General features: G+C 39.7%; 1 protein-coding gene across 3 annotated transcripts in view; it reads left to right on the top strand.

Moving 5' to 3' along the window:
• Positions 1-11,883, top strand: part of shq1 (SHQ1, H/ACA ribonucleoprotein assembly factor) — a 136,778-nt gene extending 124,895 nt beyond the window's left edge. For 2 of the 3 annotated variants that reach the window (XM_072582585.1, XM_072582588.1), the window contains 2 exons: positions 448-498; positions 10,442-11,883. In XM_072582585.1, coding sequence (XP_072438686.1) covers positions 448-498; positions 10,442-11,132 — 742 coding nt within the window. In that variant the 3' untranslated portion in view covers positions 11,133-11,883. The remainder of the gene's footprint in view (positions 1-447; positions 499-10,441) is intronic. The other variant, XM_072582586.1, reaches the window with a different exon arrangement.
• The last annotated feature ends 724 nt before the right edge of the window (positions 11,884-12,607 follow it).

Below are 12,607 nucleotides of genomic sequence, written 5' to 3'. Positions count from 1 at the left end.
TTTTAAATTAAACAAATAATTGTATTTATAAGAAATCTAGTGAGTAAATTATTTTGCTTAAAACTGATATAGAAAAGGTTTTCAATTGATCATATTGGTTACTAGGACAAGTATTTTTATTTTGTGGTATGACCCTGGAATGTTGAGAACTGAGTGAAAATGCACTTATCCAGCCTCTGTTCGAAGATAATTCTGAAGGTCTCTATTCGTTCCCATGTTGAGCAATTCTGTGTTTGGATAATGCATTCTTTAGCATTGCTATTCTAGCTCTTTTTTTTGTTTAAAGCAGTACCGTGTGTCCCAGGTATATGCATTGTGATATAAAACCAAAACGCCACAAATCTGAAGTAAAAACAGAAAATAATGGAAATTCTGAGCTGGTTTGGCACCCAGTTCTGACGATGGGCCAGCAACTTGGAATGTAAACTCCTGCTTCTGTCTTCACAGATGCCGCACGTATCGAGCATTTTGGGGTTTTCTTTTGGTCAACTTATTCAGGCAAGTTATGACTCACTCTGGAGCAGGTGGGACTTGAACTCAGCCCTCCTGGCTCAGAGATAGGGACTGTACCAGCGCACCACCAGAGTACCCGCATTTTCTGTTGTTTAGATCCCATTTTATATTTTACTTAAATTGAGATACGTGTTCCAGCTGTTAACCATTTATCTTGAGCTTATGTTATTTTATTGATTTGAATCATGTACAGAAAGCAAAATGAAGTAAGAGGAAAGCTGAGATTGAGGGAAGAAATAAAGCAAGCAATGAGAACATTTGAAAAATGTGCACTTTATTTTTCTAATGTCTCCAGCTGAAATCTGAAGGAACAGACCTTCACGTTTGTAGAGCGAAGTCTTCAGCCTCAGTGAGGTTCTCTGGGAGTATTTATTACACCAATGAACGATCTACTTACACTGAAATGAGGGAACCCTAACTTCCTTTTGAGTGTGCACCTTCACCCCACTGTAGGAACGTCACCGTTGAGTCTCTCATTAAGTTGCTGCAAAAATGGAACTTGTGGAGGCTATTCAGACTGCATGTACCTAACTTTGTTGAACTGCACATGTGCTGTCGCCAGAAGCTGTTGTCTGTAATGAGATGAGTGCAAATAATCTAGCTGTTATTCCTTCCCTCAAACCTAGGCCATCGTCATGATATCAAAGGATGGAAATTCCCAGGAAGTACAATATAATTAAAATTCATTTGGACATGTCAGTCCAGTTTAGTATTCTAAGAATCTGTATGTGAAATATTTTCATTTAAATAGTCATTCGATGCAATTCATCCAAAATGTGTCATTGTTCAAAGATTTGCAAATGGATTATTTTTAGCTACAGTTTTGAAAGTCCTGGTTCATGTATAACCTTTCTGAGTAAAGTAGTTATAGTATTTATCAGGATTGAACTGTGCTACTTAATAAATATGCGTGGTTGCCATGGTGTGCAGACATTGGTTGCCATTTAATTGGGAATGCAATTTGATTTAAAAATTCCCTGCATTTTCAAGGTTAAGACTCATTACTTTCAGGTTAGCAGCACTTTGTTTTTTTAATGGGTTCCAATTTTAAAATGTGGTAAATGAAGTAATAATGAGACATTCTGAATAGGCAGTTGTCAGTTCTTCACTACGGTACAAATGTACGAGCACAAAAGACTGCTTGAGATTAATGATTACTTTTCTTTTTCGTAATGCAATAGAGAAACAGTACAATGATAATCCAGAGACATAGATGCCCAGTACAACAGCAGGGAATTTAATGTTCAGTTAATTAAAGAAATCTAGAATTAACAAAAACTGGTATCTGTAGTGGTGCACATCAAGCTGCAGGTTTGCTATAGAAATTTATTTGGTTCACTCATGTTCTTTCATAGGGAAATAAAAGATCATAAAACCTAAGAGCAGAAGTAGACCATTCAGCCCATTGAGTTTGCTCCACTGTTCAACACGATCATGGCTATCTGATAACCCTCAACTCCACTTTCTTGTCTCTTCCCCAGAACCCTTACGGATTAAAAATCTATTTGAATCAACCTTAAATATTCTTAACCCAGCCACGACAGTAAAGAATTCCATACAAATTCTTCCTCACCTTAAGTGGGTGACCTCTTACTCCCAGCTTATGCCTCTCTCACAAGGGGAAACCACCTCTCAACATCTAACTTGTCAAGATCCCTAAGAGTCTTAAATGCTTCAATAAAGTTGTCTCTTGATCTACTCGGGTGTGTCCAAGCTGATTCTGTCCTCTTAAAACAGTCTCTGTATAGCCAGGATCAACTGAGTTGAACCTTCACTGCGCTGCATCTAGTGGCAATATAGAAAAAAGCGTACTTTTGTTTAGTGTCTTTTGCAGCCAGCAGATAGTAAAAGCACTTTATGATGAATGAAGCACTTTTTGAAGTATTGTCAGTTTTGGAATGTTGGACTTAGAGTCATAGAGATGTACAGGACAGAAACAAACCCTTCGGACCAACTCATCCGTGCTGACCAGACGTCCCAACCTAATCCTGTCCCATTTGCCAGCACTTGGCACATATCCCTCCAAACCCTTCCTATTCATATACCCATCCAGATGCCTTTTAAATGCTGTAATTGTACCAGCCTCCTCCACTTTCTCTGGCAGTTCATTCCATACACACACCACCCTCTGCGTGAAAAAGTTGCCCGTTAAGTCCCTTTTGTATCTTTCCCTTCTCACCGTAAACCTATGGCCTCTAGTTCTGGACTACCTGAAAAAGACTTTGTCCATTTATCCTATCCGTGCCCCTCATAATTTTGTAAACCTCTATAAGGTCACCCCTCAGCCTCCAACGCTCCAGGGAAAACAGCCCCAGCCTATTCAGCCTCTCCCTCAAATCATCCAAAATCCTTGTAAATTTTTTCTGAACCCTTTCAAGTTTCACAACATCCTTCCTATAGGAAGGCGACCAGACTTGCACGCAATATTCCAACAGTGGCCTAACCAACATCCTGTACAGCCACAACATGACGTCCCAACTTATATACTCAATGCTGTGACCAATAAAGGAAAGCATACCAAACGCCTTGTTCACTAATCTATCTATCTACCTGCAACTCTACTTTGAAGGAGCTATGAACCTGTTCTCCAAAGTCTCTTTGTTCAGCAACACTCCCAGGAGATTACCATTTGTTTTGTTTTTTTTTCTGAAATGCAACACTTCCCATTTATCTAAATTAAACTCCATCTGCCACTCCTCAGCCCATTGGCCCATCTGATCAAGCTCCCGTTGTAATCCAAGGTAATCATCTTCGCTGAGCACTATACCTCCAGTTTTGGTGTCATTTGCAAACTTACTAACTCTACCTCTTATGCTCATATCCAAATCATTTACATAAATGACAAGAAGTAGTGGACCCAGTACTGATCCTTGAGGCACTCCACTGGTCACAGTCTTCCAGTCTGAAAAGCAGCCCTCCACCATCACCCTCTGCCATCTTAGGGCAGACAATTTGCCCACAGCAGGCTTGACAAATACCAGTGTGTTCATGATCAGATAATCTGATTTCATGGGATTGACTGAGGGGGGAGAAGAATGCTGGCCATAAACCCAGGGATCAGTCCTCTCCTCTCCCTCGCAGTTGTGATGTATGATTCTTTCGGTCCATCTGAAGGGGCAGGTGAGACCATGATTGGACATCTCAATCACACATGGTATCTCAACCAGTGCAGTTTTGCTTTGGTATGTCAGTCTCGCTAATCCCAGATTGGAACTTGAACCCACAACTTTCTTAGGCCAGAATGCTGCCTGCCATTTAAACCAAAGCCAGGAGTAAGGATGTCTATCATCCACACCTTGTCTGACCAGTGGGTGACCCAGAATCAGACCCATGACTTTTAACTGGCCTTGACATTGCAAGCAACTCCATTGCATCAAACCATTACAAAAGCTCAAATACACTCAAAAACTAGAGGGACCACTCAGCTTCAGTCTAACACTATCCACAACAAAGCCACATCAGTCCAGTTGTTTAGAACATCTGGGAAGTTGTGCCAAATCTGGGAGAGGTGTCCCACATAATAGACAAACAGCAGTTTGACATTGGCATAATCACACCTTTTACCCACTGATCCTGCCTCGTCTCTCACCATTTGTGTCTTCCATATTGCATTCCCAGACCAAATCCATCAGAGATGGTGGGCCGATGATGTAGTCAGGGAGGTGGCCTTGGATGCTCTCAGATAAATTTGAGGCTGGCTGTTTTGCAATGAATGACTCATCAAAGTTCTAAAACATTCCATCATCTCCAAGACAGAATCAGCAACATTCAGCATCCTATCCACCATCTTAAATCTTCATTCCCCTCCAGCACGGTGCACAATGACAGCAGTCTGAGTCTGCACGATGTACTGGATTCATTACCAAACATTCAGAAGCAAATGTCTGAAACCCACAATTTGTGTTCCCTCAAAAGACAAAGGCAGAACTGACCACTGCCACTGGCAAGTTTTTTTTTTGTCATTCTGAACGGGAAATATATTTCTGTCCAGATAAACATTCTGGAACTGCCTCCCACAGAGTACTGTCAGCACAGCTACACTTCAGTCGCAGTGGGTCAAAATGGCTGCTCCTCCCTACCATCCTAAAAGCTATTTAGGAAGAAGGTAAATGTAGAAATGCTGGTTGTTCTGCTATAATCGGTGTCTCATTAATATGAATTCACTGTAATGTGATTGACTAATTGGAGACACTGTTTCTAAAGCGCAAGCGTTTCAGATGTGTGTTGGCTGTAATGCGATTACATCACCAACACTTTAAGTGCTGTTTCTAAGCATGATTTTTCCATAATGCGGGGTTGCACAAGATCGCACCCGTCACATTATAGATCAGTCACAATCTTATCAACTAGCAGAACAGGCTGAATGGGCTAAATGGTCTTCTGTTTCCTTTGTCTTGCCAGTGATCTCCATATCCCATTAGTGAATAAAATAAAGCCTTGTACTTTCTCACGAGGCATTAATTATTTGTCTCCATATAGTTGCGTAGTCACTCTGTCTACTCAGTGGTTCTTCGTAGTGTGGTATCACCACAAACGCTTCATTACTGCTTTATTTTCTCAATCAAAATTCCATACCTAAAAGAGGCTTTACCTTTCATTCCCACTTCTTTCAGTTTTTGGTAACAACCTTCTGTGAGTTACTCATTTTACGTCATTTTAAAATTGAAGTGTCCAGTCTTGTAGCTTTTCACTGCCCACTTTCAGTGTTATGCCCTCAAAGTACAATTGGCTAAAACCTTGCATTTCTGAATGCCTTAGCTACTACAGGTGCGCAATGCTTATCTGAAATCTTTGGGACCATTGTTTATCGGATTTCAGTATAAATGACATTTTCACAGTGAAATAAAAAAAAATACCGAATAGCAGACATACGACATAAGTGACTAGTACGAACATGAAGACACAATTGACATCTGCCAGTGCTGGGCCATGTCTCCTCATCACATTTGAGTGACGTGGGTCGAATGGGTGTGGAGTTGGGTCACCTGTTTGCACCCCAAACAATCTTGTTATACAGAAAAAAAACTTCACGAAAAGACTTTGGATTTCGGAGCTTTTCGGATTCCGGAATTTAGGATAAAGGGTTGTGTACCTGTATTTGCAAGATCATTCTCATATTGGTTGCTCTCAGGCTTTCCTTTGGGAATTCTATTTTTTTGGGTATAGATATTAAATTGATGAGTCTGACATCTCTCCAGTAGAGAAGGATTGAAGAATGGGGATAATTAGTAAATGCACCATTCTATCTTGCAGGAAGCTGGAGAAAATCAGTCCTTCGACTCTTACCTGCTTCGTAATGGAGTAGCACTGTCAGGGCCTAGCAAATGTGGATCAGTCCTGAAGCCTGTATATTATTCTGAGTACATGAAAGAATAAGATGAGAGAACATATATAAGAAAAGGAATTTGCAGATCCAATAAATGCAAACCTACTGTCTAATGTTAACACTATATATTGTCAAGGGGTCATCTTTTTAAAATGAAAATGGAGGAATTTCTCCTATCAGAGGTTCATTAGTGTTTGAAATTTCCTTCCCCAGACAGCAGGGGAGGTAGAGTCATTGAATATATTCAAGACTGAGACAGGTTTGTCACAGAATCATGGGATAGTTGTGGCATAGAAGGAGGCTTTTTAAAAATTCATTCATGGGTTGAGGGCATCGCTGATCAAGCAGCAACTATTGCCCATCCCTAATTGCCCAGAGGGCAGTTAAGTCAACCATATTGCCATGGGTCAGGAGTCATATGTAGGCCCGACGAGGTATGAATGGCAATTTCCTTCCCTAAAAGAAGGACGTTAGTGAACCAGATTGGGTTTTTATGACAATCGACAATGGATTCGTGGTCATCATTAGACTTGTAATTCCAGTTACTTTTATTCAATTTAAATTCCACCATTGTGATGACTGGATTCGAAAACAGGTTGCCAGACATGATCTGGGTTGGCAGTCCAGTGATAATACCACAAGGCCATCACATCCCCATAACTGGGCTATTGTTGATCTCCAAGAACCTGAGGGTTGGTTATGAAGTTTTTTGGTCGGGGAGAAGTGGAGTTAAGGCCAGAATCTGATCAACCATGATCATATTAGAATGGCGATCGTATTGAGGCTCAAAGGGCCTGTTTCTTTGGATATTGTGCCAGTTGGTTTGATAAACAGACTTTGTAGCTGAGGCTTTCTCGTTCAGGCTTGTCTTGTGATGCTATCTATGTTGGAGCCTTTTCCTCTACACACAGGCATGGTGTAGAATTTAAAACTCGGTGAGTTTTAATTTTGTGGTGATGTGTAGAAAAGTGTAAAAATTCACTGGTGAACTGAAGTGCCATCCATGAAAAGTACTGTAAAACAGAATATTTAATCGTCCTTATTTTATTATTCTTGGAGCCCTCTACTTGACGGATAGATGTCCACTTATGTATTTAAATAAAACAAGTGTGCTCGGGTGATTTTAAATATTCAAATTAAAGAAGACAAGAAATGTTGATCCATCTTGGGCCTTTTAATGAATTTTTAATATCGAAAGGTTATGCCTGGAAATGAAATTATTCTAAAAATAAACAGCATAAACAGCTCCCATATGATAGAAGCATAGCTATTTGTCATTGCTGCTATCTTAAACATTCTCGCTTCCTCGCAGTCCATTTATATTGCTTTCAAACAGTTGCTGTGGGATTTGTATCATCATCTGTCAGACTTGTACCAAGTCATCTCATTTGGTAAATGACCATAGCCATCACACAATCTATGCTCCAAGCTGTGAGATGTGCCTTCAAGATTAAGCTGATTAACTGCCTCCTGATAAACATACTGCCCAAATATTTAGCTGCTTTCACAGGGAGAAAGGGGCACAAACCTGTGAAGTGACAACTGATTCAAGAGCTTTGAAGAGTCAAAGGAGATTGAAGAGGCTGCAAGGATGGAGTGATCAACTGAAGTGCAGTTTCCACCCAATAATAAGTAATATAGAAGATTGATATATCCGCTTTACATGTGATATAAACGTAAATACATTCATAAAGAATGTTATCATAAAACTAACGCTAACTTTGCAATGAATTGTTTTCAGCAGTGAACTCGTACTTCACCCTGACCAGTCGTTTAAATGTGTGATTTGTACAAGGCTTCTGAGTTTTCACCTGGTGAAGTTCAATTGTAGTGTGACACACATTGGCAGAACAGGAAGGACATTTGGCAAGGCTGAATAATGGATAACAAATGCATTCCATCTAATCATTCTTTCCTTGCAGCCTCTTCAGAATCCTTGAATATGCCGTCATTTACTATTCTCGTGTTTGTATCCAGCAAGGATAATTTGATAATGATCAGTACCAAGAGCTGGGTTAGCATGTATTATTTTCTTCCTTTCCCAGCCTGTGATCACTGAATTTTGTTTTTATTTTTGCTAACTAGCTCAGAATATCAAATCTGGACAAATCAAAGATTAAATTGGGAATATTCTACTTCTGTACATCATTAGGTTGACCTGACTTCTAATTTTGTCTCATTCCTGAGCTGGTTACAGCAGAGTTCAAACTTAAAAGGGAAGTCATGTTGCTATACTGTATATACTTACCTGTGCTTGGTGTAAGGGAAAAGCCAGCCAGGGATTTTTTTTAAGTTAACAGGTGAAGAGTTTTATATCTAAAACTCACTCGAGCAAAATTGCAGAGATTATTAACAAAACGTTTAAAATGTATCCAACTGCCTACTCATTTAAAAAAAAGCACATGCAACCAACTTCCCACCAAACATCTCCCAATCCATGTGAGAATAAAGTGCAATAAAACTCTACAAACTTTTAGATGTTAAAACTTGACAAAGGGGCGGCTGGTGTCTCAGTGGTTAGCAGTGCTGCCTCACGATTCCAACCTCGGGCGACTGTGTGGAGTTTGCACCTCCTCCCCGTGTCTGCGTGGGTTTTCTCCGGTTTCCTCCCACAGTCCAAAGATGTGCAGGTCAGGTGAATTGGCCATCTTAAACTGCCCATAGTGCTAGGTGCATCAGTCAGAGGGGAATGGGTCTGGGTGGGTTGCTCTTCGGAGGGTCGGCATGGACTGGTTGGGCCGAAGGGCCTGTTTCCATTAGATGCTAATCTAATGAGTGCATTCTGAAAAAGAATCATTTCCAGATTCTCCTGAGGTTTGTTTTTGGTTTTCAGAAGAGACCATTTCTACCATTGTTGCTGCTCCCCAGGACAGGCAATTTGCAGTTGCAGCTTGGTCTGATTCTCTTGTTTTCTTGAAGACAGTGGCATTGATTTGGAATTCTCCCTGAAGAACCTTGAGCTTGTAGTAATAAAGCCTTCAGACCTCAAGCAGCTTTGATGAGTGAGATTTCCGTGAAAGAGAGACAGGGCTACAGGTGTTGCCGCTTCTGCCCTGTCACAGTTTCTTTTGCTGTCAGTTCAAAAACAAGCATTTATTTTTACACCCATGACTTCTCTCTCAGACCTCAGACTTTGTGTCTCCATAAAATAAATTTGTTTTTAACAAATGCAACGCTTGAGCAGCTATTCACTAGTGTTCTTTGAAAAGCATTATTTAAAAAAAGTTCAAGATATTTATCTGTGATGTTATAAATTAATATTTTAGATAACAAACCCTCATAGCAACCTGTGCATGTATATCCATTCTTGACCAAGCAATTCTCACATTTGTTATGGCTTTATGCTGTTCCTGTAAGAGTTTTCCTAATGCTGCATGTTAAATTTTCATTTAAGTCCTCCTGATTTTCCCCAGAATTAGACCTTTCCCAAAGGAGTTTGTTTCAGACCGCAATCAAGAAGAAACAAAAATTGCTGGAGAGATTCAGCAGGTCTGGCAGTGTCCATAGAGAGAAAGTAATGTTTTGGGTCCAGTGATGAGCTGAGGAAGGGTCACTGGATCTGAAATATTAACTTTACTTTCTCTGCATGGATACTGCCAGACTTGCTGAATATCTCCAGTAATTTTTGCTTCACATTTCCAGCATCCATAGTTCTTTGTCTTTCTGTAGTGAGCAAATATTTGTGATTGAACTTGAAAGCTTTGTGCTTTGTTTGTATCAATACCTCATGGTGCAATTTGTTACTACTGAGAGGAGCAACTCACAATTTCACGGATGCTAAAGATCTGAAATAAAAACACTAGATGTTGAAGAAACTCAGCAGGTCTGAAAGCCATCTACAGTGAGAGAAACCGTTTGTTTCCAATCCTGAGTGACCCCTCTTCAGAACTGAAGGAGAGTCATGTTGGATTTGAAGTGTTAACTCTGTTTCTGTCTCCACAGGGGCTGCTAGGCCTGCAAAGTTTCTCTAACACTTTTTTCCGTTTTTATTGCTTGGTTTTAGGGAGTGGATGAAATTAGCTGACACAGTCCTTCTATTGATCTGCAAGTTTCCACATTGGACGCTGCTCCTGTTATTGCTATCACAGGCTTTGCTTGACCATAATTCTCTGACATGGTTTGCGTAAATATGAGTTTCTAGACAGTTAAATCTGAAAATTAGTGGCTGCTAGTAGGTCACCGGGGCATCATAAAGCTAATGCAATTTGTTTTTCAAGTAGACTAAGTGATTAAACTTCTTAAGTAACTATGTGAAATCCATGGGTTTAAAGGTTCGACATAATGTCGAATTGACATATTGGAATTGTTGAAGCACTGTTGGCTTTATAATGGATATTCTGTTTTCCACCATTACAACATTCTCCATTGTGATTGGAGTTAGAAATACTGTAGATTATTTAAATGTGACTCAGAATTGCTCTGCACAGAGACTCAAAACTTGTTGGCAGAAATAATGCTCAAATGCTGTGTTCGTCGTTGATCATTTAATAATTAAAAATTAAGTTATTTAAAGGATTCGCGTTTAGAATATGACCGCATTGAAAAATGGCACATTTGTTAATAAATTAGCAAGTTTAAAAAATGTATTCCTTTCTGTTGTAGGTCAAAGAAGCTTGCATCCTTGGCTGAGACACTGCGGAATGTAAAAATCACAAAGAGTAATTTAAGCTTTGAACTGGAAGAATTGGAGAAAGCAGCGCTATTAGTTCAAGAGGAAGAAAATGAAATCAAGCCAGGGCAGAGTGGTCTCCAATCACCCCTGTCAGAAAGTGACACTCAGGAAGATAATGACTCAGAGGAATCGAGTAGCTCATCCTATGATACTGGAGAGTCTGATTCATGTGAAAATGATTTGTCGAGCTGTAGCATTTCTGAGGAAATGGATAGAAAATGTTTGTGTCATGCAACAGAGGCTGACTGTGTCACTGAATTCAAAGCTAAAGAGGATTTGATCAAATTGAACTGTGGTGATGAAACTATGCATATGGATGCCACAGGATATCCAGTTAACTGTCCATTGGGAGAGACTTCCACTGATAAATCACCTCCAAGAAGATTGATAGAAGAAGTTGCAGATCAGTTACAGTCAATGGGGTTTTCAGAGCACTGTGAAAAATCTGCTGTTGAGAATTCGGAGCACAGACCAACAAGCCTGCCTGTTCAGAATTTGGCACAGTATCAGCATTCACAGACGACCTCACAGCAGACCTTCTTAGAGGTGTCTCCTAAGAGGAATTGCCTGCTGCTTGTTGCAGATCCTGATAACACAGAGGATTTTATAAACCTGGCATGAGTCCAGCTTGCATGCTAGAAAAGAACAAACTGATTTACGTACAAGTGGCTGATGCTGGTCATTGTACTTATTAAATCACTTTAGAAAGGAAATTTTGCTCTTAAATGCTTTGGTGTTTACGCACATTTATATCAGATATTGTGCAAAAACCATATTCCTTGTATCTTCAAAATAATAGGTATTGTCATAATTGCCTTTATTGCTGCATTGTGTTGTGGTGATAAATCACTATGCGATAAGTTTAACCAGTGTTAGTCAATTTAAGACACAGTTGAGATTTGCTTTCGATCACATCAGTCCTTATTGTATCTAGCCTATGTTTATTTTATGGTTGCCTTTTTTAAGTCAAGCAAACATTCATCAAAACAGTATCAAATAGTAAGTCTGTGGCAGCCCAATAGGCAGCTTTGTCCTTCCAAGAACAGTGCTGTGGGCTGATAGAATATGGTTTTGAGTCAATGGACTCACCTTTTGATCAGAAACACATCCCATGTAGGATATTGCCTGTGAGCTGATTGCTGCCTCATTAGCTATGGAATTGTATACAGTGTGAGAAAAGGGAGGCTTAAATGATGAGGGACTTAATTTTCAAAACAAAGAAAAGCGTAGGTAAAATGGCAAATGTAATTTACAATGTAATGTGCAACTGCTGGGCAGGAGCTGAACAGTCAATCCATTTGTACTAATAGTGTCACTCAAATTCGGATGTTGAGAAAGGTGCAATGCTCATTAAAGTTAATGTCAGAGCTGACTGGATCCTGGAAAGCACTCATTATTGACTAGGTTGTGAAAGAGAGAGCACAAAGCAAGATGAGGCTGAGCTGTACCTATTTGAATTCCAGCAAATGTAATCATTGAGCTATATTATAGAATGAAAATTCAAAATAAACTAATTTACACACTGTAAAATCTGTCAGAAAGATGTAGCAATTATCAGGCACCTAATGATTGTCCTAACTGCCTTTTAATGATTTTAAAGTGCACTAAGAAGCAACCTCTCTCTTCAAAGATTGTCTGATATTTGTCCCCACCTCTGGATTTGTTGAGATATTTCATATGGATTTGTATAATCCCTTGAATGAAAACAACTGCAAACATTGAAATATTGGAATCCAGTAAATATGCTTCTTGCCTTTTCTGGTCCCCATGTCTCTTAATAATTGCAAGGTTTGCTTGGAAACAAGGAAAATGTATATCAGGAACAACTGATATGTGTGTTCCTTTATGAAATAGACTGTTGCAATTTTTTTTTGCATAACATGTAACCTGAAATAGTTGCTCCCAGACCCTCAGAACACCTTAATTTTGCCTTGAGGTAATGTGATAGGATTTATTGAGTCCTTTGAGAGCCAGCGTTCACACGTGAAAATGCAAGAATTTGTTTCTCATGCTCCAGAAAAATTGGCTGAGAGTCCTGACAAATTGCATTTTGAAATAGGAATGTGTGCAATTTTGGCATCCTGCCACTGGGTGTC

The sequence above is a fragment of the Chiloscyllium punctatum genome, chromosome 12, assembly GCF_047496795.1.
Source record: "Chiloscyllium punctatum isolate Juve2018m chromosome 12, sChiPun1.3, whole genome shotgun sequence".
NCBI lineage: Eukaryota > Metazoa > Chordata > Chondrichthyes > Orectolobiformes > Hemiscylliidae > Chiloscyllium > Chiloscyllium punctatum.
Note: the sequence above shows the minus strand (reverse complement) of the source record. Positions and strands in the feature narration are given on the sequence as shown.